The sequence below is a fragment of the Coregonus lavaretus genome (genome assembly GCF_964263955.1).
Source record: "Coregonus lavaretus genome assembly, chromosome: 23".
Classification (NCBI taxonomy): Eukaryota; Metazoa; Chordata; class Actinopteri; order Salmoniformes; family Salmonidae; genus Coregonus; species Coregonus lavaretus.
Window position 1 is genome coordinate 15398556 of NC_140010.1, and position 22396 is coordinate 15420951.

General features: G+C 43.8%; 1 protein-coding gene across 1 annotated transcript in view; it reads left to right on the forward strand.

Moving 5' to 3' along the window:
- The window catches only part of LOC311098921 (voltage-dependent R-type calcium channel subunit alpha-1E-like), a gene marked incomplete at its 3' end in the record, with an annotated part of 60858 nt that extends 39619 nt beyond the window's left edge, over positions 1-21239 (forward strand). Inside the window, exons 21-48 of the mRNA XM_084139468.1 lie at positions 104-447; positions 619-772; positions 1108-1237; positions 1332-1391; positions 1719-1825; positions 3130-3141; positions 3535-3631; positions 4038-4198; positions 4482-4619; positions 4974-5175; positions 5561-5725; positions 5969-6079; positions 6221-6301; positions 6946-7065; positions 7256-7321; positions 7421-7512; positions 7691-7865; positions 9739-9866; positions 10077-10173; positions 12040-12145; positions 12420-12527; positions 12623-12723; positions 13571-13680; positions 16770-16872; positions 18542-18652; positions 19325-19460; positions 20273-20442; positions 20694-21239. Coding sequence (XP_083995594.1) covers positions 104-447; positions 619-772; positions 1108-1237; positions 1332-1391; positions 1719-1825; positions 3130-3141; positions 3535-3631; positions 4038-4198; positions 4482-4619; positions 4974-5175; positions 5561-5725; positions 5969-6079; positions 6221-6301; positions 6946-7065; positions 7256-7321; positions 7421-7512; positions 7691-7865; positions 9739-9866; positions 10077-10173; positions 12040-12145; positions 12420-12527; positions 12623-12723; positions 13571-13680; positions 16770-16872; positions 18542-18652; positions 19325-19460; positions 20273-20442; positions 20694-21239 — 3931 coding nt within the window. The remainder of the gene's footprint in view (positions 1-103; positions 448-618; positions 773-1107; positions 1238-1331; positions 1392-1718; positions 1826-3129; positions 3142-3534; positions 3632-4037; positions 4199-4481; positions 4620-4973; positions 5176-5560; positions 5726-5968; positions 6080-6220; positions 6302-6945; positions 7066-7255; positions 7322-7420; positions 7513-7690; positions 7866-9738; positions 9867-10076; positions 10174-12039; positions 12146-12419; positions 12528-12622; positions 12724-13570; positions 13681-16769; positions 16873-18541; positions 18653-19324; positions 19461-20272; positions 20443-20693) is intronic.
- Between the last annotated feature and the right edge of the window lie 1157 nt (positions 21240-22396).

A 22396-nucleotide genomic window follows, 5' to 3' on the forward strand; every position in this document is an offset into this window, starting at 1 on the left:
TTATAAGGGTTAAGGCATTGTGATTTGTGAGATTAGACTTCAGGCCCAAATTGGGAGTGTCTAAACACATGTACACATTCTCTTCCATACACCTCCTCTGCAGGGTGTGTATTGCAGACATCCCTGAGCCTCCCCTATGTGATAACTTCCCTGAGTACCTACCCCCACCCCTGCTGGACACTCCACCCCAGATGGAGGAGGGCGAGGGGGGGGAGACTGGGCAGTGTGAGCCCTTGTCTCAGGACCCTCCAGTGGAGCCAGCCCCAGAGCAGTTCGCAGACCCCTCAGAGCTCCAGGCAGCAGCAGGAGTCAGTGACTCTGAGAACATCCAAGCCTCCCTGAACCTTGAGGAGGGTAAGGAGACAGAACAAGGCCCAGACAGCCAGACCAGCGTGATCATAGAGATGTCTGGAGCGCAGCCACTGCTGGAGGTCACCCCCATGACAGGTATGGTCCTCAACATTTTACAGTAGTTCATTGAAAGCAATGTAAGGGCCATTGACTATTCTGTTCTGTTTCCTGCTGGAACAAGGAGGGTAACGATAACGATGGACTTGTTTTGTCATGCTCGGGAGGAGCCAGGTCAAATAACAGGTTTTATCTTCAATTTACTTTTAGCTTTACACAGCAACAAGGAGGTGGAGGTGTACCAGCCTGAGAGGAAGGAGAAGAAGGAGGAGGAGTCGCAGTTGGAGAAGGAGGAGGAGGAGGAGGCTAGCCCGCCCAAACCTGAACCTCCTGGCAGCATGTTCCTCTTCAAGGCCTCCAACCCGTAAGACTCTCCTTCCTGCCCATATCTTGGCATGTATTCTAGTGCAGTACTAGTCTATTCAGTTCAGTTCTATGAAAGGACTGAAGTTCAAAATCTGAACCCTGTTAGAACAGGCTACTGCGTTTATGCATCAGTCAGTGTATTCTTACTGCACAAATACACATTCACATACTCTCTCATACATTGTAGCTTTACAGCTCTCTATCAGTAATCTTTTTTGTGACCATGTTTGTGGATACAATATAGTAGTCATTATATTTATCATCATTGTCGTCATGACCGAGCACGTGTGTATCTGATACTGTTGACCCTCTCTCCACTTTATTGATCTGTAGGATCAGGAGGATCTGTCACTATGTGGTGACCATGCGCTACTTTGAGATGACCATCTTGCTGGTGATTGTGGCTAGCAGCATTGCTCTGGCTGCTGAAGACCCTGTGTGCACCAACTCTGACAGAAACAGGGTGAGTTCAATTTGAATCTGGAATGTTGGTATCAGTCATATGAATATGTGAATGTCCTTTCACATAATTATTGGACGTTTTTTTGCTTTTCTAGGTTCTCCGTTACTTTGATTACGTCTTTACTGGAGTCTTCACATTTGAAATGATCATAAAGGTGATATACTCAAAGAGAAATGATCAATTATGAGCCTCCTAAAACTATGCAGAAAAATACACATGTAACAATGTTTTCAGTGTAGTAACTTATGTTGTCATATGTATGTGTGTGTGTGTATCTATGTTGTCGTGTGTGTGGGCGCTTGTGTGTGTGTATCTATGTTGTATTGTGTGTGTGTGTGTGTGTGTGTGTGTGTGTGTGTGTGTGTGTGTGTGTGTGTGTTTGTGTGTGTGTGTGTGTGTGTGTGTGTGTGGGCGGTTCTGTGTGTGTGTCTATGTTGTTGTGTGTGTGGGTGTGGGTGTGTGTGTGTGGGGTGTCCTCCAGATGACTGACCTGGGACTGCTTCTTCATGACGGCTCCTATTTCCGTGACCTGTGGAACATTCTGGACTTCATCGTGGTGGTGGGAGCTCTGATCGCCTTCGCTCTGACGTGAGTAGGGTTACAAAGTTACCGGTAATTTACCAAAGTTACCGGAGTCTTCTGTAATTTTGGTCATTAACAGGTAATCAATGGCAATCTATGGTAACTTTGGTCTTTTATAGTTGAATAACTTTAGAACACTTTTTTTTAAATGATATCTGCGTCCATATTGTCGTTGAGTTTCTAGTGGATAGACCATACGGTTCAAGATAGCCTAAATAATGAAAAAAGTATCTTATCAACAATGGCGTTATTTTCAATTGACACTGCAACTCTTCCGACTATTTACTTTTTTTACAACTGCCACCAGTTTTCCGCCAAAACATTTACAACAAATACATATTGACATAGTAAAATAAATAATGCAAGTGTGTAATATGTAAAGTATATTTAATTCTGAAACCCTCATATTAAACACCAATGGTATTCACTAAGTTTATGGTTTATATTTAGGATAATGTTTTACAGTTTTGTCATTCTATAAAAAAAAAAAATTCTTAACAGTATTTAATTATTTTATGTATGTTACAGTACATGTGATAAGGCCACAGAGAGGGACAGAGATAATTACAGATACCTGTGATAATCTGAAGTACCCAAAAAGGCCACTGGATGTAATCTGATAAAATTCCCCCCAAAATGAAAGTTAGCAAAATTCTGGTAGTTTACTGGTAAACTTTTCCAGTAATATACCCTTCCTCTGCAACCCTAGACATGAGTCACACTCACAATGCTTCTGCTGCTGGATGAGTAATCACACTGACTCACTGTAGCAGAGTAGCAGAACTTATATTATATACTGCACTGTAGCATATCTCAACATATTTTTATGCGTCTTCTAGTTGATGCCTCATGCAGTGATGGAAATATTGCATTTCCTATGTCTTTGTAATAACTTTTCCCCTCTGACAAGGGACAGCAGGTAGCCTAGCGGTTAATAGTGTTGGGTCAGTAACCAAAAGGTCACTGGTTTGAATCCCTGAGCCGACCATGTTAAAAATCTGTGGATGAGCCCTTGAGCAAGGCACTTAACCCTAATTGCACTGCATAAGAGCATCTGCTAAATGACTGAAATGTAAGTGGACATGTTAATGTCTCTTGTAGGCTAATAACATAATCAAGTAGCTAGCGCACACAAGATTTAGTTCTGGGTTGCGAGGTTAATGAAAATGTGCTTCTCCCCTGCCTTGTATGTAGATATGACTGTGTGTTGATTTAGCTGTGATCCTCTGAGCGGTGCTCGTTGTGGATCTCTCTTTATGTTTCTATTTCTCTGTTGTTCCTGTGGAATTTATCACTGTTGGGCCTTCCAGGAATGTGATTGGGTAAAGCACACATTCTCAGACAATTCTCATCGAATTCTCATGCACTTCTCATCGAATTCTCATGCACTTCCCATAGAACTCTCATGTACTTCTCATACAAGTCCCTGTTGCACTTCTCATAGAATTATCATACACTTCCCATACTTCTTGTACACGATTCACCATGTCTATTTTCTGATATTTCTCACTCAGCTACAAATACGTTTTTTTACTGAATTCAAATTACAAAAAATAAATTAAGATCTTCTTTGTTAATTTGTGTGAACACTTGTGAGATTTGTGTGTGTGTGTGCTCTCGCTCGTGCATATGTGTGTGCATGCATGTGTGCATGTGTGTTTGTGTTTCTTCCCTGTGACCCCACAGTACACTAAAACACATGTCTGCATCAACAGGAACAACAAAGGCAGAGACATCAAAACCATCAAGTCCCTCAGGGTCCTGAGAGTCCTACGACCTCTGAAGACCATCAAGAGACTGCCCAAACTCAAGGTACCATACTGTGTTTATGTTCATATACCAACAGGGTTGGGGAATTTCAGTTTACTTCCTGAATTGACTGAATTGAAATGGAATTGACCCCAACCCTGTCTACCAATGCTAATGTTTTGTTGACCTTCGCTCCCCTTACAGAAAAAACACATGATTTCACATGTGGAAAATCACATGATTTCACGTGTAGTTTCATGTTATCACATGTTGCTTTACATGTTGTCACATGTTATCAAATTAACTTTGCATAAGATCACATGTGAAATTCATGTGGTTTTTCCATAAAGGTCCTTCATTAAAATGAATGAAATATTTCAGGTAATTTCCAGTGAATGTGGGCTTTTACCTTCTATCCGTGCAACCATGTCATTAAGGTATCCTCTCCTCCTCTCCTTCTCCTATACAGGCGGTGTTTGACTGTGTGGTGACATCTTTGAAGAACGTCTTCAACATCCTCATCGTCTACCAGCTCTTCATGTTCATCTTTGCTGTCATCGCCGTTCAGCTCTTCAAGGGAAAGTTCTTTTACTGCACTGACAGCTCCATGGACACAGAGAAGGAATGCCAGTGAGTCCAACACACAGATGTACAGTACACCAGTGGAGGCTGCTGAGGGGAGGACGGCTCATAATAATGGCTGGAATGGAGTGCAGTTCTCCCCTCAGTAGCCTCAACTGCAGTACACATTGTGCCTGCTGCCCCCCACTTACAGTACACACACTGGAACAAACAAAGACAACACATGGATCTTACTCGTTTAGTTATTCAGTCCACACAACACCCATTTCCAATTGGTGAGTGATCAAAGGAATCCTAACCTCTTCTGTCTCTGTCCCTTAACCCTTCACAGAGGTTACTACATTGACTACGCTAGAGACAAGAAGGAAGTGAAGAAGAGGGAGTGGAAGAGGCACGAGTTCCACTATGACAATGTGTGCTGGGCTCTGCTCACTCTCTTCACTGTTTCAACTGGAGAGGGCTGGCCGCAGTAAGTCCCTGATGTTCCCTGCACTATGCTCTAACACCACATGAATGCAATTTGATATGGGATTCAGAGACTTAACATTTGCCTGTTACTATTCCTCTCTCTCTCCTCTCTCTCTCTCTCTCTCTCTCTCTCTCTCTCTCTCTCTCTCTCTCTCTGGCTCTCTCTCTCTCTCTCTCTCTCTTTCTCTTTCTTTCTCTTTCTCTTTCTCTTTCTCTTTCTCTTTCTCTTTCTCTTTCTCTTTCTCTTTCTCTTTCTCTTTCTCTTTCTCTTTCTCTTTCTCTTTCTCTTTCTCTTTTTCTCTTTCTCTCTCTCTCCCTCCCTCTACTTTTTTTTTATCTCCCTCCTTACCTACAGGGTTCTGCAGCACTCTGTGGACGTGACAGAGGAGGACATGGGTCCAAGTCGTGGCAACAGGATGGAGATGTCCATCTTCTACGTCGTCTACTTCGTGGTCTTCCCTTTCTTCTTTGTCAACATCTTCGTCGCTCTCATCATCATCACCTTCCAGGAACAGGGTGATAAGATGATGGAGGAGTGTAGCTTGGAGAAGAATGAGGTACATTACAGAAAAGCAGCACACAAATGCACTCCCATTCTATTATAGCTTAAACATACTGCTGGTCCCCAGCACCCCAGAATTTGACTTAGTGAATAGGTGCTGCCAGCAATAGACCACAGGAGGTTGGTGGCACCTTACTGCTGGACCCCAGGAAGAGTAGCTACTGCCTTGGCAACAGCTAATGGAGATACATAATAAATACAAATACTCAACTTGTACACACATTCTTACAACACAAATATAAACACAGGATTTAATTCAATTGATTCACCTACAATAACCATCTTGCTATCTTGATCAGATATACACATTTGATTGATCACAATAATCTCACCGTTTCATTCCTGATTTCTTCTTCTTCTTTTTATTCTCTCTCCGTCAGAGGGCATGCATTGACTTTACCATCAGTGCCAAGCCCCTGACGCGCTACATGCCCCAGAACAGACAGACCTTCCAGTACCGGCTGTGGCACTTTGTGGCGTCACCATCGTTTGAGTACACAGTGATGGTCATGATCGCCCTCAACACTGTGGTGCTCATGATGAAGGTATGGAACCTATATCTTTGCAACACAGCTTATAAACATTACATATGTGCAGGCCTTTGTTAGAATGTAGTTTCACTCTCAAAGTCTCAAATCCATAGGAGCAAGCCTAGTGTAACCCTCTTTGTCTGATAACAGTTGAATATGACACATCTGTCTCTTTGTATTAAATATGTAACCCTCTTCTTTGCCATCACTGTTCGATACATCCCGGTCTCACCCTGACTGTGTACTGTTTGTCCGCAGTACTACTCCGCTCCAGCAGCGTACGACACGGTACTGAAGCACCTGAACACAGCCTTCACTGTTCTCTTCTCCCTGGAGTGTATCCTCAAGATCATGGCCTTTGGTTTTGTGGTGAGCAAGACAACAGGACTGAACTGTCCAACTGGGAAAATTAATGTTATGGTAGACATGGTAGCATGTTATGGTAGAATCGTTTCCATTCAAGAAAGGAGGCTTGCTTTTGTATAATGGTGCTCATTTGCCCCCTGACAGAACTATTTTCGAGACACTTGGAACATTTTTGACTTCATCACTGTGCTCGGCAGCATCACTGAGATCATTGTGGATTTACAGGTAATGTTTCACTCTAGCTCTTTAACCTTTATTTCATAACCACTGTGATTCATGAGCTGGTAATGCTGTAAAGCTTTTTCCCGCAGTAAAAATAGGCTATTAAAGTTGTAAACATACTTGTTCATTTAATCGCCTTTCAATAAAATGGATCTCTGTATATCCCTATCTGCCTATGGGTATGTTCTGTCTTCTCTGTCCCCGGACACTTCTCTGTTCCGTATACTCCTTGCCATCTCCACCTTGCCGTCTTACACCAGTTTTATATTTACTGTATTTATATTTAACATTCTGTATGTTGACTTTGTGTAAATTCCCCTGTCTGTATTCTATCTATACATTTGTCTATTGCAGTGGAGGCTGCTGAGGGGAGGACGGCTCATAATAATGGTTGGAACGGCGCAAATGAAATGGCATCAAACAAATGGAAACCATGTGTTTGATGTATCTGATACCATTCCACCAATTCCGCTCCAGCCATTACCACGAGCCTGTCCTCCCCAAATAAGGTGCCACCAACCTCCTGCGGGCTGTTGTTGGCAGCACCTATTCACTAAGTCAAATTCTGGGTATGTGTTAATGTACTTGGTGAATAAAATGATTCTGATTCTGACCTCTCTATATTTCCTGTGGTCTGTCTATCTCAGTCAATAAACACATTCAATATGAGTTTCCTGAAGCTGTTCCGGGCTGCCAGACTGATCAAACTGTTGAGGCAGGGCTACACCATACGAATCCTACTCTGGACCTTTGTACAATCCTTCAAGGTCAGCCATGTTCTCCCCTGCTTTTACCACCTGTCATGTCCACTTATAATAGAACTAGTATTCTGTCTTTATTTTGTATGTCCCTGGCCCCAGCTGGCCATAGCACACACAGATGGGACTAGGCTGCTAGTGTGTGTTCTTGGGAAAACCAAATAATGATTTCTCTATTTGTATCTCTTCTTCGCTCTAGGCTCTTCCTTATGTTTGTCTGCTCATCGCCATGCTGTTCTTCATCTATGCCATCATTGGGATGCAGGTAAGACCTCCAAAGCTTATATGCTTTACAATGGTAACTTCAGCCGCAAAAAGGATGTTGTATAGCGGCTTCATGTTTTTCTCACTTGATCCACACAAGGTGTTTGGAAACATCAAACTGAACGATGAAAACCACATCAACCAGCACAACAACTTCAAGACCTTCTCCGGTGCACTGATGCTTCTCTTCAGGTGGGTGCATTGAGAAGGAATCACAAGCTGAACTGAGACATATTCAAAACTGTAAGTAGATTATTATGCTGACTGATGAATACATATATTGGTTAATGTTTAATATACTAATTGTTTGATCAATTGATCAATTGCTTGATTGATTAATTGACTCATTAATTGACTAATTGATTGACAGGAGTGCGACGGGGGAGTCTTGGCAGGAGATCATGCTATCGTGTTTGGGGGGGCAGGAGTGTGAGCCAGACTCCTCCATGGCACCCATGACCATGTCCCCTGACCACGAGGGAGGCTGTGGTACTGACTTCGCCTACTGCTACTTTGTCTCCTTCATCTTCTTCAGCTCCTTCCTGGTGAGGATGCTACAGGAATAAACGTTTTCTCCTTTCCTCCACTCTTTCTCAGCACTCTTTCTCTCCCTCACTGTCCATTTTTCTGATACACAAGAGCAATTTTTTATAGTGCTACACAGATACACTTTCTCTCCATATCTCCATTCTTTGTCGGCACTTTCTCTCTCTATGTCCATCTTTCCCATTCTCATACGCAAAAGCATTTTTTCTATTGTATGCATGGACATCAGTATAGCACATACACTACCAGTCAAAAGTTTGGACACACCTACTCATTCAAGGGTTTTTCTTTATTTCTTATATTTTTTACATTGTAGAATAATAGTGAAGACATCAAAACTATGAAATAACACATATGGAATCATGTAGTAACCAAAAAAGTGTTAAACAAATCAAAATATATTTTATATTTGAGATTCTTCAAATAGCAACCCTTTGCCTTGATTAAAGCTTTGCAGACTCTTGGCATTCTCTCAACCAGCTTCATGAGGTAGTTACCTGGAATGCATTTCAATTAACAGGTGTGCCTTCTTAAAAGTTAATTTGTGGAATTTCTTTCCTTCTTAATGCGTTTGAGCCAATCAGTTGTGTTGTGACAAGGTAGGGGGGTATACAGAAGATAGCCCTATTTGGTAAAAGACCAAGTCCATATTATGGCAAGAACAGCTCAAATAAGCAAAGAGAAACGACAGTCCATCATTACTTTAAGACATGAAGGTCAGTCAATCCGGAAAATGTCAAGAACTTTCTTCATGTGCAGTCGCAAAAACCATCAAGCGCTATGATGAAACTGGCTCTCATGAGGACCGCCACAGGAATGGAAGACCCAGAGTTACCTCTGCTGCAGAGGATACATTCATTAGAGTTACCAGCCTCAGAAATTGCAGCCCAAATAAATGCTTCACAGAGTTCAAGTAACAGACACATCTCAACATCAACTGTTCAGAGGGGACTGTGTGAATCAGGCTTTCATGGTCAAAGTGCTGCAAAGAAACCACTACTAAAGGACACCAATAAGAAGAAGAGACCTGCTTGGGCCAAGAAACACGAGCAATGGACATTAGACCGGTGGAAATCTGTCCTTTGGTCTGGAGTCCAAATTTGAGATTTTTGGTTCCAAACGCTGTGTCTTTGTGAGACGCGGTGTGGGTGAATGGATGATCTCTGCATGTGTATTTCCCACCGTAAAGCATGGAGGAGGAGCTGTTATGGTGTGGGGGTGCTTTGCTGGTGACACTGTCTGTGATTTATTTAGAATTCAAGGCACACTTAACCAGCATGGCTACCATAGCATTCTGCAGCGATATGCCATCCCATCTGGTTTGGGCTTAGTGGGACTATCATTTGTTTTTCAACAGGACAATGACCCAACACACCTCCAGGCTGTGTAAGGGCTATTTTACCAAGAAGCAGAGTGATGGAGTGCTGCATCAGATGACCTGGCCTCCACAATCCCCCGACCTCAACCCATTGAGATGGTTTGGGATGAGTCGGACGGCAGAGTGAAGGAAAAGCAGCCAACAAGTGCTCAGCATATGTGGGAACTCCTTCAAGACTGTTGGAAAAGCATTCCAGTTGAAGCTGGTTGAGAGAATGCCAAGAGTGTGCAAATCTGTCATCAAGGCAAAGGGTGGCTATTTGAAGAATCTCAAATCTATCTAAATTTGTTTAACACTTTCTTGGTTACTACATGATTCCATATGTGTTATTTCATAGTTTTGATGTCTTCATTATTATTCTACAATGTAAAAATAGTACAAATAAAGAAAAACCCTTGAATGAGTAGGTGTGTCCAAACTTTTGACTGGTACTGTATATTTGTACATACACATGCTGTCTCTCACACGTCCTCTCCTCTTGTGTGACTCTGTAGATGCTGAATCTTTTTGTGGCTGTGATCATGGATAACTTTGAGTATCTGACCAGAGACTCTTCCATCCTGGGTCCTCATCACCTGGATGAGTTTGTCCGTGTCTGGGGAGAGTACGACCGCGCAGCATGGTGAGAGAGAAGAACCCCACCATGTCTCAACTCTTCCCAGCAGAGTGCAGTGTATTGACTCTCTATAAGTGAAAAGGCCTGAACTGCCTTAATTCCTGTGCAAGATTTGCCAACCTCTTCCGTTTCAAACTCGAAATGAATGACTTAACCCTTTCCTTTTCTCCTCAACTCTCTCTTTCTCCTTCCTCATTTTTCCTGTTTCTTCTGTAGTGGGCGTATACACTACACCGCCATGTATGAGATGTTGACCCACATGTCTCCACCCCTGGGTCTGGGGAAGAAATGCCCCAGAGGTATGGCCTACAAGGTATGAGAGAAACACTTCTTTTATTTTCTTATTTTTAATTTACAGTGAGGGAAAAAAGTATTTGATCCCCTGCTGATTTTGTACGTTTGCCCACTGACAAAGAAATGATCAGTCTATAATTTTAATGGTAGGTTTATTTGAACAGTGAGAGACAGAATAACCACTAAAAAATCCAGAAAAACGCATGTCAAAAATGTTATAAATTGATTTGCATTTTAATGAAGGAAATAAGTATTTGACCCCCTCTCAATCAGAAAGATTTCTGGCTCCCAGGTGTCTTTTACACAGGTAACGAGCTGAGATTAGGAGCACACTCTTAAAGGGAGTGCTCCTAATCTCAGTTTGTTACCTGTATAAAAGACACCTGTCCACAGAAGCAATCAATCAGATTCCAAACTCTCCACCATGACCAAGACCAAAGAGCTCTCCAAAGATGTCAGGGACAAGATTGTAGACCTACACAAGGCTGGAATGGGCTACAAGACCATCGCCAAACAGCTTGGTGAGAAGGTGACAACAGTTGGTGCGATTATTCGCAAATGGAAGAAACACAAAAGAACTGTCAATCTCCCTCGGCCTGGGGCTCCATGCAAGATCTCACCTCGTGGAGTTGCAATGATCATGAGAACGGTGAGGAATCAGCCCAGAACTACACGGGAGGATCTTGTCAATGATCTCAAGGCAGCTGGGACCATAGTCACCAAGAAAACAATTGGTAACACACTACGCCGTGAAGGACTGAAATCCTGCAGCGCCCGCAAGGTCCCCCTGCTCAAGAAAGCACATATACATGCCCGTCTGAAGTTTGCCAATGAACATCTGAATGATTCAGAGGAGAACTGGGTGAAAGTGTTGTGGTCAGATGAGACCAAAATCGAGCTCATTGGCATCAACTCAACTCGCCGTGTTTGGAGGAGGAGGAATGCTGCCTATGACCCCAAGAACACCATCCCCACCGTCAAACATGGAGGTGGAAACATTATGCTTTGGGGGTGTTTTTCTGCTAAGGGGACAGGACAACTTCACAGCATCAAAGGGACGATGGATGGCGCCATGTACCGTCAAATATTGGGTGAGAACCTCCTTCTCTCAGCTAGGGCATTGAAAATGGGTCGTTGATGGGTATTCCAGCATGACAATGACCCAAAACACACGACCAAGGCATCAAAGGAGTGGCTCAAGAAGAAGCACATTAAGGTCCTGGAGTGGCCTAGCCAGTCTCCAGACCTTAATCCCATAGAAAATCTGTGGAGGGAGCTGAAGGTTCGAGTTGCCAAACGTCAGCCTCGAAACCTTAATGACTTGGAGAAGATCTGCAAAGAGGAGGGGGACAAAATCCATCCTGAGATGTGTGCAAACCTGGTGGCCAACTACAAGAAACGTCTGACCTCTGTGATTGCCAACAAGTGTTTTGCCAGCAAGTACTAAGTCATGTTTTGCAGAGGGGTCAAATACTTATTTCCCTCATTAAAATGCAAATCAATTTATAACATTTTTGACATGCGTTTTTCTGGATTGTTTTGTTGTTATTCTGTCTCTCACTGTTCAAATAAACCTACCATTAAAATTATAGACTGATCATGTCTTTGCCAGTGGGCAAATGTACAAAATCAGCTGGGTATCAAATTATTTTTCCCTCACTGTAGGATAGAGACATTTTTTTACAGTTGTTTTACTGTAAAGCATGTGGAATTCTCCCTCCCTCCCTCCCTCCCTCCCTCCCTCCCTCCCTCCCTCCCTCCCTCCCTCCCTCCCTCCCTCCCTCCCTTTCTCCTGCCCTCCCTCACTCTCTCTCTCTTCCTCCCTCCCTCCCTCCCTCCCTCACTCTCTCTCCACCCATCCCTCCTTCCCTCTCTCTCTCCACAGAGGCTGGTGTTGATGAACATGCCAGTGGATGAGGACATGTCAGTCCACTTCACCTCCACCTTGATGTCTCTCATCCGCACCGCTCTGGAGATCAAGATCGCACGAGGTCAGGGAATGAGTTGAGTTTAAAACCACCACGCATCACTGCATCTGCATGCGTTTTTCCAGTTTAGACTTGGTCTTCCATCTTGAGCCTGGAGATCCACACAGCCTAGGGCATGCTGGCTTTTGGTCCAGCCCAGTACTGGTAATATACCTTATTCAACATATAAATGGCTTGATCATTGGTTGAGTAGTTGAATCAGGAAATACAGCAACGTTAACCATTTCCCCTGTCTGTGTATAATGGATGAATAAAGATCTATTGTAATGTGGTCCAGGTGGGGAGGACCGAGTAGCTCTGGACACTGAGCTACAGAAGGAGATCAGTGTGATATGGCCATACCTCCCCCAGAAGACCCTGGATGTACTAGTACCCATCAACAAAGGTCAGACCCACACTGGAGAGAGACATGGAGAGGTAGACCTGGGGGGCAGTCAGTCAGTCAATGACTAGCAATCTAATCTAATCTGTGTTTTATAGATTCCGACATGACAGTAGGTAAGATATATGCCTCCATGATGATCATGGACTACTTCAAACAGAACAAAGCCAAGAAGCTGAGAGCACAGCTGGAAGCACAGGTCAGCTATACACACTATATGAACATTATATACACTGAGTGAGTTTACCCCTGTAGCTCAGTTGGTAGAGCATGGCGGTTGTAACGCCAGGGTTGTGGGTTCGATTCCCACGGGGGACTGGTATGAAAATGTATGCACTCACTACTGTAAGTCGATCTGGATAAGAGCATCTGCTAAATGACGTAAATGTAAAATGTAATGTAAATGAGTGTACTAAACATTATGAACACCTGCTCTTTCCATGACATAGACTGACCAGGTAAATCCAGGTGAAAGCTATGATCACTTATTGATGTCACTTGTTAAATCCACTTCAATCAGTGTAGATGAAGGGGAGGAGACAGGTTAAAGAAGGATTTTAAAGCCTTGAGACAATTGAGACATGGATTGTGTATGTGTGCCATTCAGAGGGTGAATGGGCAAGTCAAAGGATTTATGTGCCTTTAAACAGGGTATGGTAGTAGGTGCCAGGCGCACCAGTTTGTGTCAACTGCAACACTGCTGGGTTTTTCACGCTCAACAGTTTCCCATGTGTATCAAGAATGGTCCACCACCCAAAGGACATCCAGCCAGCTTGACACAACTGTGGGAAGCATTGGAGTCAACATGGGCCAGCATCCATGTGGAACGCTTTCGACACCCTCTAGATTTCATGCCCCGACGAATTGAGGCTGTTCTGAGGGCAAAAGGGAGTACAACTCAATATTAGGAAGGTGTTCTTAATGTTTTGTACACTCAGTGTATATACCTCAGTCCTCTTCTGTATAACATTATCATGGCATCTGGCATCTGTTGACACAACCCAGTGCCTGTAGTGATCTATTGCTTGGTGTGGTCTCCTCTACAGAAGGCCAGTCTGATGCCGTTCCAGCGGCTGGATACCTCGACCCTCTCTGAAGACATTCTGTCCAATGCCCAGCCCCTGCCCTGCATGCCCCACAGTGCCGGCTCCGCCCTGTGAGTCAGTCCTCACTCAGTGTGTGTGCATCCGTGCGTGCGTGCAGGCTTGCTTGCATTCGTGTATGTGTGTGTGCCTTGTGCCTTTAGTAAGTATTTGTGAGCGACCGCCTCAATTTTTTTTACATTGAATAAAAGTAGAGACTCAGAGCCAGAAAATGGTATATCATACACTGCAGTTGAGAAACAATGGGAAAGTAATTCTGTTTTGAGAAATGGCCCTTGAATGTTTTGGTACACCTACTGAAGAGCTCTTCTTTGTCTACACCCATTCAGCATCGTTCACACCCTCTTAAGCCTTAGAACCACCCATCTTTTTAAGGATTCACATGTGAGGCCATGTGGTAAACACATGCTATATCAAATAAAATATAAGTTTATTTGTCACATGCACAGGATACAGAAAGTGTAAACGGTACAGTGAAGTGGTTACTAGCAATATCAAAAACAGAAAGTGTCCAGATAAAAATATTTTATAAATATTTTATCATTATTAGATTACGCTTACCCGACACGCTTGTCTAAGTTGATGGGTCATGTGAAGGAAATGCTTTAACCACCCCCCAGTCACATCTAGCTAAGTGGATGGGTCACTATTGTCTAGACATGTACACATGTTCATGAAATACAATAGATGGCTGTAATCACCCCCAGACACGGCTGGCTAATTTGATGGGTCATGTAATAATCCGGCCGAAGTGGGGTCTTTTGTTTAGACATGTAGCTAGCTAGGTAGCTAGCTAGCAAAACAATGAACCGGCATAATCCCAACTCATACTACTACCAATACAAACATTGTCATAGCTGTAGTATGAATCTGCAGGTAGCTAACAAACTAGGTTCAATGTTAGCTAGCTAACATTAGGCTATAACTAGCAATGCAAATGGATTTCTGATAAATTGATTTGCATTTTAATGAGGGAAATAAGTATTTGACCCCTCTGCAAAACATGACTTAGTACTTGGTGGCAAAACCCTTGTTGGCAATCACAGAGGTCAGACGTTTCTTGTAGTTGACCACCGGGTTTGCACACATCTCAGGAGGGATTTTGTCCCACTCCTCTTTGCAGATATTCTCCAAGTCATTAAGGTTTCGAGCCTGACGTTTGGCAACTCGAACCTTCAGCTCCCTCCACAGATTTTCTATGGGATTAAGGTCTGGAGACTGGCTAGGCCACTCCAGGACCTTAATGTGCTTCTTCTTGAGCCACTCCTTTGTTGCCTTGGCCGTGTGTTTTGGGTCATTGTCATGCTGGAATACCCATCCACGACCCATTTTCAATGCCCTGGCTGAGGGAAGGAGGTTCTCACCCAAGATTTGACGGTCCATCGTCCTTTTGATGCGGGGAAGTTGTCCGGTCCCCTTAGCAGAAAAACACCCCCAAAGCATAATGTTTCCACCTCCATGTTTGACGGTGGGGATGGTGTTCTTGGGGTCATAGGCAGCATTCCTCCTCCTCCAAACACGACGAGTTGAGTTGATGCCAAAGAGCTCGATTTTGGTCTCATCTGACCACAACACTTTCACCCAGTTCTCCTCTAAATCATTCAGATGTTATAATATAATATGCCATTTAGCAGACGCTTTTATCCAAAGCGACTTACAGTCATGCGTGCATACATTTTTTACGTATGGGTGGTCCCGGGGTTCAAACCCACTACCCTGGCGTTACAAGCGCCATGCTCTACCAATTGAGCTACAATTGGCAAACTTCAGACAGGCCTGTATATGTGCTTTCTTGAGCAGGGGGACCTTGCGGGCGCTGCAGGATTTCAGTCCTTCACGGCGTAGAGTGTAACCAATTGTTTTCTTGGTGACTATGGTCCCAGCTGCCTTGAGATCATTGACAAGATCCTCCCGTGTAGTTCTGGGCTGATTCCTAACCATTCTCATGATCATTGCAACTCCACGAGGTGAGATCTTGCATGGAGCCCCAGGCCGAGGGAGATTGACAGTTCTTTTGTGTTTCTTCCATTTGCGAATAATCGCACCAACTGCTGTCACCTTCTCACCAAGCTGCTTGGCGATGGTCTTGTAGCCCATTCCAGCCTTGTGTAGGTCTACAATCTTGTCCCTGACATCCTTGGAGAGCTCTTTGGTCTTGGCCATGGTGGAGAGTTTGGAATCTGATTGATTGATTGCTTCTGTGGACAGGTGTCTTTTATACAGGTAACAAGCTGAGATTAGGAGCACTCCCTTTAAGAGTGTGCTCCTAATCTCAGCTTGTTACCTGTATAAAAGACACCTGGGAGCCAGAAATCTTTCTGATTGAGAGGGGGTCAAATACTTATTTCCCTCATTAAAATGGAAATCAATTTATAACATTTTTGACATGCGTTTTTTTGGATTTTTTTGTTGTTATTCTGTCTCTCACTGTTCAAATAAACCTACCATTAAAATTATAGACTGATAATTTCTTTGTCAGTGGGCAAACTTACAAAATCATCAGGGGATCAAATACTTTTTTCCCTCACTGTACATCTTGTTTGGCCAGCATTGTGTCAAGTCACTCCGGTTCACACTGACCGTGGCGTGTGCAGAAAGTAGCCCATCACTTTTTCCCAACTGATCTGTCGATAGCACCTGCTAAATTCAGGGCATCAATGTTTTTGAGAAAAATAGCAAAACTTTTGTAGTTCTCGATGGCTAACGTTATATCTTTCAAAAACGGTGCGGTAGAAAGGACTGAGTGTCAACACATACTGAACAGCTCAGGTTATAGACAGAAGCATGCTACATGGCAGACCAATCCAAACTAATCTCTCGGCATGTCCAGCCCATCCATTATCTCAGACAATCATGGCTAGCAGGAAGGTTCCTGTCTTTTTCCATGGCTAAACCAACTAGGCTCGTAATTTAACCATTTTATTAGTATTTATGGATGGAATACAAGTTTGTTATTAAGGCACATGAAAGTTCACATGTTCCAGAAGGCTTTTCTGCCAAAAAACAGATTTTATAAAAAATACATGTTTACGTTCAAATGCCTCTCCTGTGAAGTAGTGACGTGCGACATACGCCTAGTTCCCTGAAACGAGTCACATTTGTGTTTGACAGTATTTCCTGTGTGACTTGCCTCCCTATGTAGGACCAGAGGAGGCCTGGTGGCATTGAGTCCTCTCTCCCCCCAGGACCTGTTCAACGTGCAGCCCATGACCTCTGACACGGACACCAGAAGCCAACACTCCAGGGTAACGACAAGGACCAAGTCCTATGTACTGTAGAAACACATCACAAGAGTACCAGTGGTGGAAAAAGTACCTAATAGTCATACTTGAGTAAAAGTAAAGATACCTTAATAGAAAATGACTCAAGTAAAAGTGAAAGTCACCTAGTAAAATACTACTTGAGTAAAAGTCTAAAAGTATTTGGTTTTAAATATGCTTAAGTATCAAAAGTAAATGTAATTGCTAAAATATACTTAAGTATCAAAAAGGTAAAAGTAACAGTATAAATATTTTCTAATTCCTTATATAAAGCAAACCAGTTGTCATAATTGTCTTGTTTTTTAAATTTACGGATAGCCAGGGGCATGCTCCAACACTCAGACATCATTTACAAACGAAGCATGTGTTTAGTGAGTCCACTAGATCAGAGGCAGTAGGGATTACCAGGGATGTTCTCTCGATAAGTGTTTGAATTAGGCAATTTTTCTGTCCTGCTAAGCATTCAAAATGTAACGAGTACTTTTGGGTGTCAGGGAAAATGTATGGAGTAAAAAGTACATAATTTTCTTTAGGAATGTAGTGAAGTAAAAGTAAAAATAGTCAGAAATATAAATAGTAAAGTAAAGTACAGATACCCTAAACAACTACTTAAGTAGTACTTTCAAGTATTTTTACTTAAGTACTTTACACCACTGAGGAGTACTGTACACCACACTAATCTAGCACAAACACCAACTACACAAAGTACACACACAAAGAAGCCTTTATTACATTTAGTAAGCGTACAATGATAGCTCTATAAGGCCCTTTGCTAGGAGCCAAAAGGAAAAAGTCTGCTAAGGGCAAAATATAAAATACAGCGCGTTGAAAACCTAACCTCTTGCGGTAAAGTGCAAAATATCAACCCACACATAGACAACAATGAATCAATGACACTTATCTAATAGTAATGGTTGAATGAAGATACTAGTAGTGGATAGCAGAGCACGGCATTCATGTTTCTATGTGTTTCTGTCCTTGCCTAAATTGTAGTCTGATTAGTGAAGGTTTAAAGGAGATGCAGGCATTCTCACTGTTCATTGTGCTGTTTCTAGGCTGTTTGGTTGAACTGGTCTGCAGTGTTCTGTTTGCCCTATAGGAATGTCATGACTTTGACCCTGGATATCTGTTAGTGTGTGCCTTCTTCTATGTTCTATGTATTATTCACTAGGGAGTAACATGAGTCATGACAAGCTTTAAGGAAAGGTGAACTTGTCTGGCTCAGTGTGTTTGGTGCATCCAGATCTGAACTTGCATGAGTGTGTTTAACAATAGACCCAATAGTTGTTCAGGTCTCTTTCTCTTCTCATTTATTGTTTTAGCGATGTGCTTGTGCTTCCGTCTCCTCTTGCTCTCTGACTTTCTCCTCCTGCTTTGCCCAATCTTTCTGGGGTCAGTCTCCTTGTTGTCATTGGTTGCTAATCTGTGGCTCTTTGGCTGGAATGGCTTCTGATTGGTTGGTTATAATGGAATGGCCTAGGTTTGCTCTACCCAATTGCAGAAAGGCCTTGTGAATTCTTACCATGTAACATTGTCTGAAGCCCTCCTTGGCTGGAACCCCAAAATACAGTTAGTCCCTGTATTGAATTGACCAGCCTGATCTACTGTACTCTATCTCGCCCCTCACTCTCTCTCTGTCTCTGGTCTCATATAGGTGAGTGCAGGGGAGTGCAGTGGGTTGATTCCTGACCCACTGGCGCTCCCGTTTGGCAGGGGGCTGTGTGTACGGGCCTCCTCCATGCCTCGTCTGGCTGTAGAGCCACAGGTACTGCCCTCTGACCACACTGACTCCTCCAGGGGCCAGAAGGGCCCGGGCAGCAAGGGGGCTCCAGAGTGTGACATGCATGTCTGTGTGACAGAAGACAATGGTTGTGCCGTTTAGAGAGAAAAATGGGTTTTATGTGTCTTCCGTTTACTGCTGGCGTGTCTGGAGCGGGATAATCAACATGGATGTTTTTCTAAGGAATGCTAGTGGTTCAGAATGGTGTTTGATTGATCCTGGGTTACTGGTATGTTTTGCCTGACCTCTCTCTCTGTCTTTCTATCCACAATGAGATGAGGAGGAAAATTAGGCGGTCCAAGCGTACTAGTTGACCTGTTAATTTCCTGGAATAGTGAGCATGGATATGAATTAAAAACAGGGAACGCTACATGGATCGCCAGATCAATGGATTTGTTCTAAAGTAATAAAACATATTTTATGGTATTTGTGGGTATTTGGTTGTCTCCTCCTCTGTGTGTATGTCCATGTGCACGTGTGCGTGTGCGTGTGTGTGTGTGCGTGCGTGTGTGCGTGTGTGTGTGTGTGTGTGTGTGTGTGTGTGTGTGTGTGTGTGTGTGTGTGTGTGTGTGTGTGTGTGTGTGTGTGTGTGTGTGTGTGTGTGTGTGTGTGTGTGTGTGTGTGTGTGTGTGTGCGTGCGTGCATGTGCATGTGCAGACCGAGATGGCCAGTGGCTCTATGAAGCGGTCCTCGTCCACTGTGGCTGACCAGAGGGTGAATGGCCTGTGGCAGGAGGAGAAGAAGAGTCCTGATAGACTGTACAGACCACGCCACAAGAGCTACAAGGCTGCCGGTTAGTCTCCACTCTCCACTCACGTGACCTCTCTTCTTATCAGTCCCACTGGCATGATGAGTGATGAGGGGTGTTATTAGTGTGTGGTTATTGTATGCTTAAAGAGTTATTCTTCCCTACATTTTCCATTTCTTTTTTATGTCTTTATCCTAAGTGCATCAATGATGATCCACTTGTCAACATACTATTTACTGATCTACAGTGTACTGATAACGTTACCTTTTACTGATCTACAGTGTACTGATAACGTTACTGTTTACTGATCTACAGTGTACTGATAACGTTACTATTTACTGATCTACGTTACTGTAGGCTAATTGTTCGATTTATGGGCGTAAGCATGTAGCCTCAATCCTGTCCTTTGATCATACCCACTCTCTTTATCTGTTGCTGTCCCTCTCTGTCCCCCTCTCTCTTTATCTGTTGCTGTCCCTCTCTGTCCCCCTCTCTCTTTATCTGTTGCTGTCCCTCTCTGTCCCCCTCTCTCTTTATCTGTTGCTGTCCCTCTCTGTCCCCCTCTCTCTTTATCTGTTGCTGTCCCTCTCTGTCCCCCTCTCTCTTTATCTGTTGCTGTTCCTCTCTGTCCCCCTCTCTCTTTATCTGTTGCTGTCCCTCTCTGTCCCCCTCTCTCTTTATCTGTTGCTGTCCCTCTCTGTCCCCCTCTCTCTTTATCTGTTGCTGTTCCTCTCTGTCCCCCTCTCTCTTGATCTGTTGCTGTCCCTCTCTGTCCCCCTCTCTCTTTATCTGTTGCTGTCCCTCTCTGTCCTCCTCTCTCTGTGCTCCTTGCCATGGTCTTCCTCTTCCTCATCCAGTGTCGCGGTCAGAAAGGAAGAGGCAGTTGGACACGGAGAAGGAGCGCGGAAGGTCTAAAGAGCGCCGCCACCTCCTCTCCCCAGACACGTCCCGCTGTACCTCCGAGGAGAGGAGCCTGCAGCCCTCACGCTCCCCTAGCCGGGCGCGCACACATCACATGGACAAACAGGTAGGCCACACACACACACACACACACACACACACACACACACACACACACACACACACACAGGATGCTTTACCAAGGGAACATATTAAAGACCCATACACCATTAGTCACCGCTGAAGCCACAAACACTTGTTTAGACCATCTAGACCACAAACACATACCCACATTTGAAGAACTGGTAGGCCACATACACACTTTTAAAAAAGGCAGTCAGACATCTGTATTAAATGTGTTTCCACTCCTGTGTCCAGGGCAACAGCTCCGACAGCCCCATCCCCACCTCTGAATCTAGTACACCTAGCCGCCGCCCCCTGTCCCAGACCCCAACGCGCTCCCATCCCCACATCTCCTACTCCCCTCTGGTGTGTCGCACGCACCCTCCCTCAGGGGACGATGATGACGACAGGGGCAGCCCAGAGACTCAAAGGCGGGGGGAGGCCTCCAGAGAGGGGGCAGGGGGAGAGGGACAGAGCGGGGCGAGGGGCCGTCGCCACCAGCAGGGCTCCCCTCCGCGTCGCTACCCGTCGGAGCCCTACCTGGCCCTGCAGGAGGATGAGCACAGTCTGGACCCCACCGGGTTCATGGAGACGCTGACTTTCGAGGCGGCAGTGGCCACCAGCCTGGGACGTGCTAACACGGTCAGCTCCACATCCAGCTCCACCTTCAGTTCCGCTCGACGGGGCTCCAGGAGCGGCTGGCAGGTCCCCAATGGACACTTCCGGAAACGCCTGGCTCAGACCGTCTCTGTTGCGGGCTGTGAGCCACTCAGCGACACAGAAGAGGACGACCGCTGCTAGGAGGAGGAAGAAGTGGAGGCGTAGGAGAGGTGAAGAAGGAGCGTAGGGAGTAAAGAGTAAAAGATGTACTACATTATAAAGGAAAAGGGACATTTGTCACTCTCTTGCATTACTACTGCATACCTGTGTGATTGTAGTATGTTTTCTCAAATGCGAGAGGAGAACAAAAATAAGAACATTGTTTTTCACTTCCTGCAAGTGGAATCCTTTGAAAGTCACACAGAAAATGTACAATAAATATCTACCCACAAATATTTGACTGTGGTTCATTTATATTCTGACTATCAAAAGAAAGATCGTAATAATAAACCTCAAATAGCCTTGGATGTACAGAAAAGAGATTAAATGAATAGAATTGTAATTTGTGTCAATAGGTATTGTCATATCTGAAGGTGTTTCTCTGGCATTGATTCAGTGTTGCTCTTAACAGTGTGTGTGGGGTGTGAATATGAAACTATGTGCAAAATAAGGAGTAACCATATCTTTGAAAGACATGGTTTTTGTAAATACATGTGGGTTTTTTTCATATAAATATGCCACCAGTACCACTTGATTGTCTGAGTAGGATACATGGCCATAAAGAAGGGTAACTGTCAATGTACTTTATAAATTAATGTAATGTAGTCATGTCTATGTAACAAAATACACCCAAACAATAATTGATCAAGCGTGTGTTTTCAAATTTTAGTAGAGCTGAGTTCGTTTTTGACCTTTTGCACCCTCCACCATTAGATTTCCTATCCCTTTACTGTCTACGAAGGGAACACACTTCTTTAATAAGAATCTATTCATACGTAAACCATGTAACTCCTGTTGTAATTTTTTTAAGGAATAAAACAATGATCAATACAAGCAGAAAAGTAAATGGCACATTGTCTTCTGTTGGAAATCTGTATGATTTATTTTTCTTTTTTTACCAACTTGCAGGACAATGGACAGCAACCAACAATGTCATGAAATGTGATTGCTTTCAATAAAATTATACATTAATTTTCAGAAAAGGAATGCCTAAATATCCAGTGTGATTTGAAAGACAGTGCTTTGTTATGAACAGGACTCTAGAGAACCAAATGACTAGAACTATACCCAGAACATGGCTTCAATACAAACCTTTATTAAGCCAATAGGAAAACCAGCAGATCCTGTGGCTGTCTTGA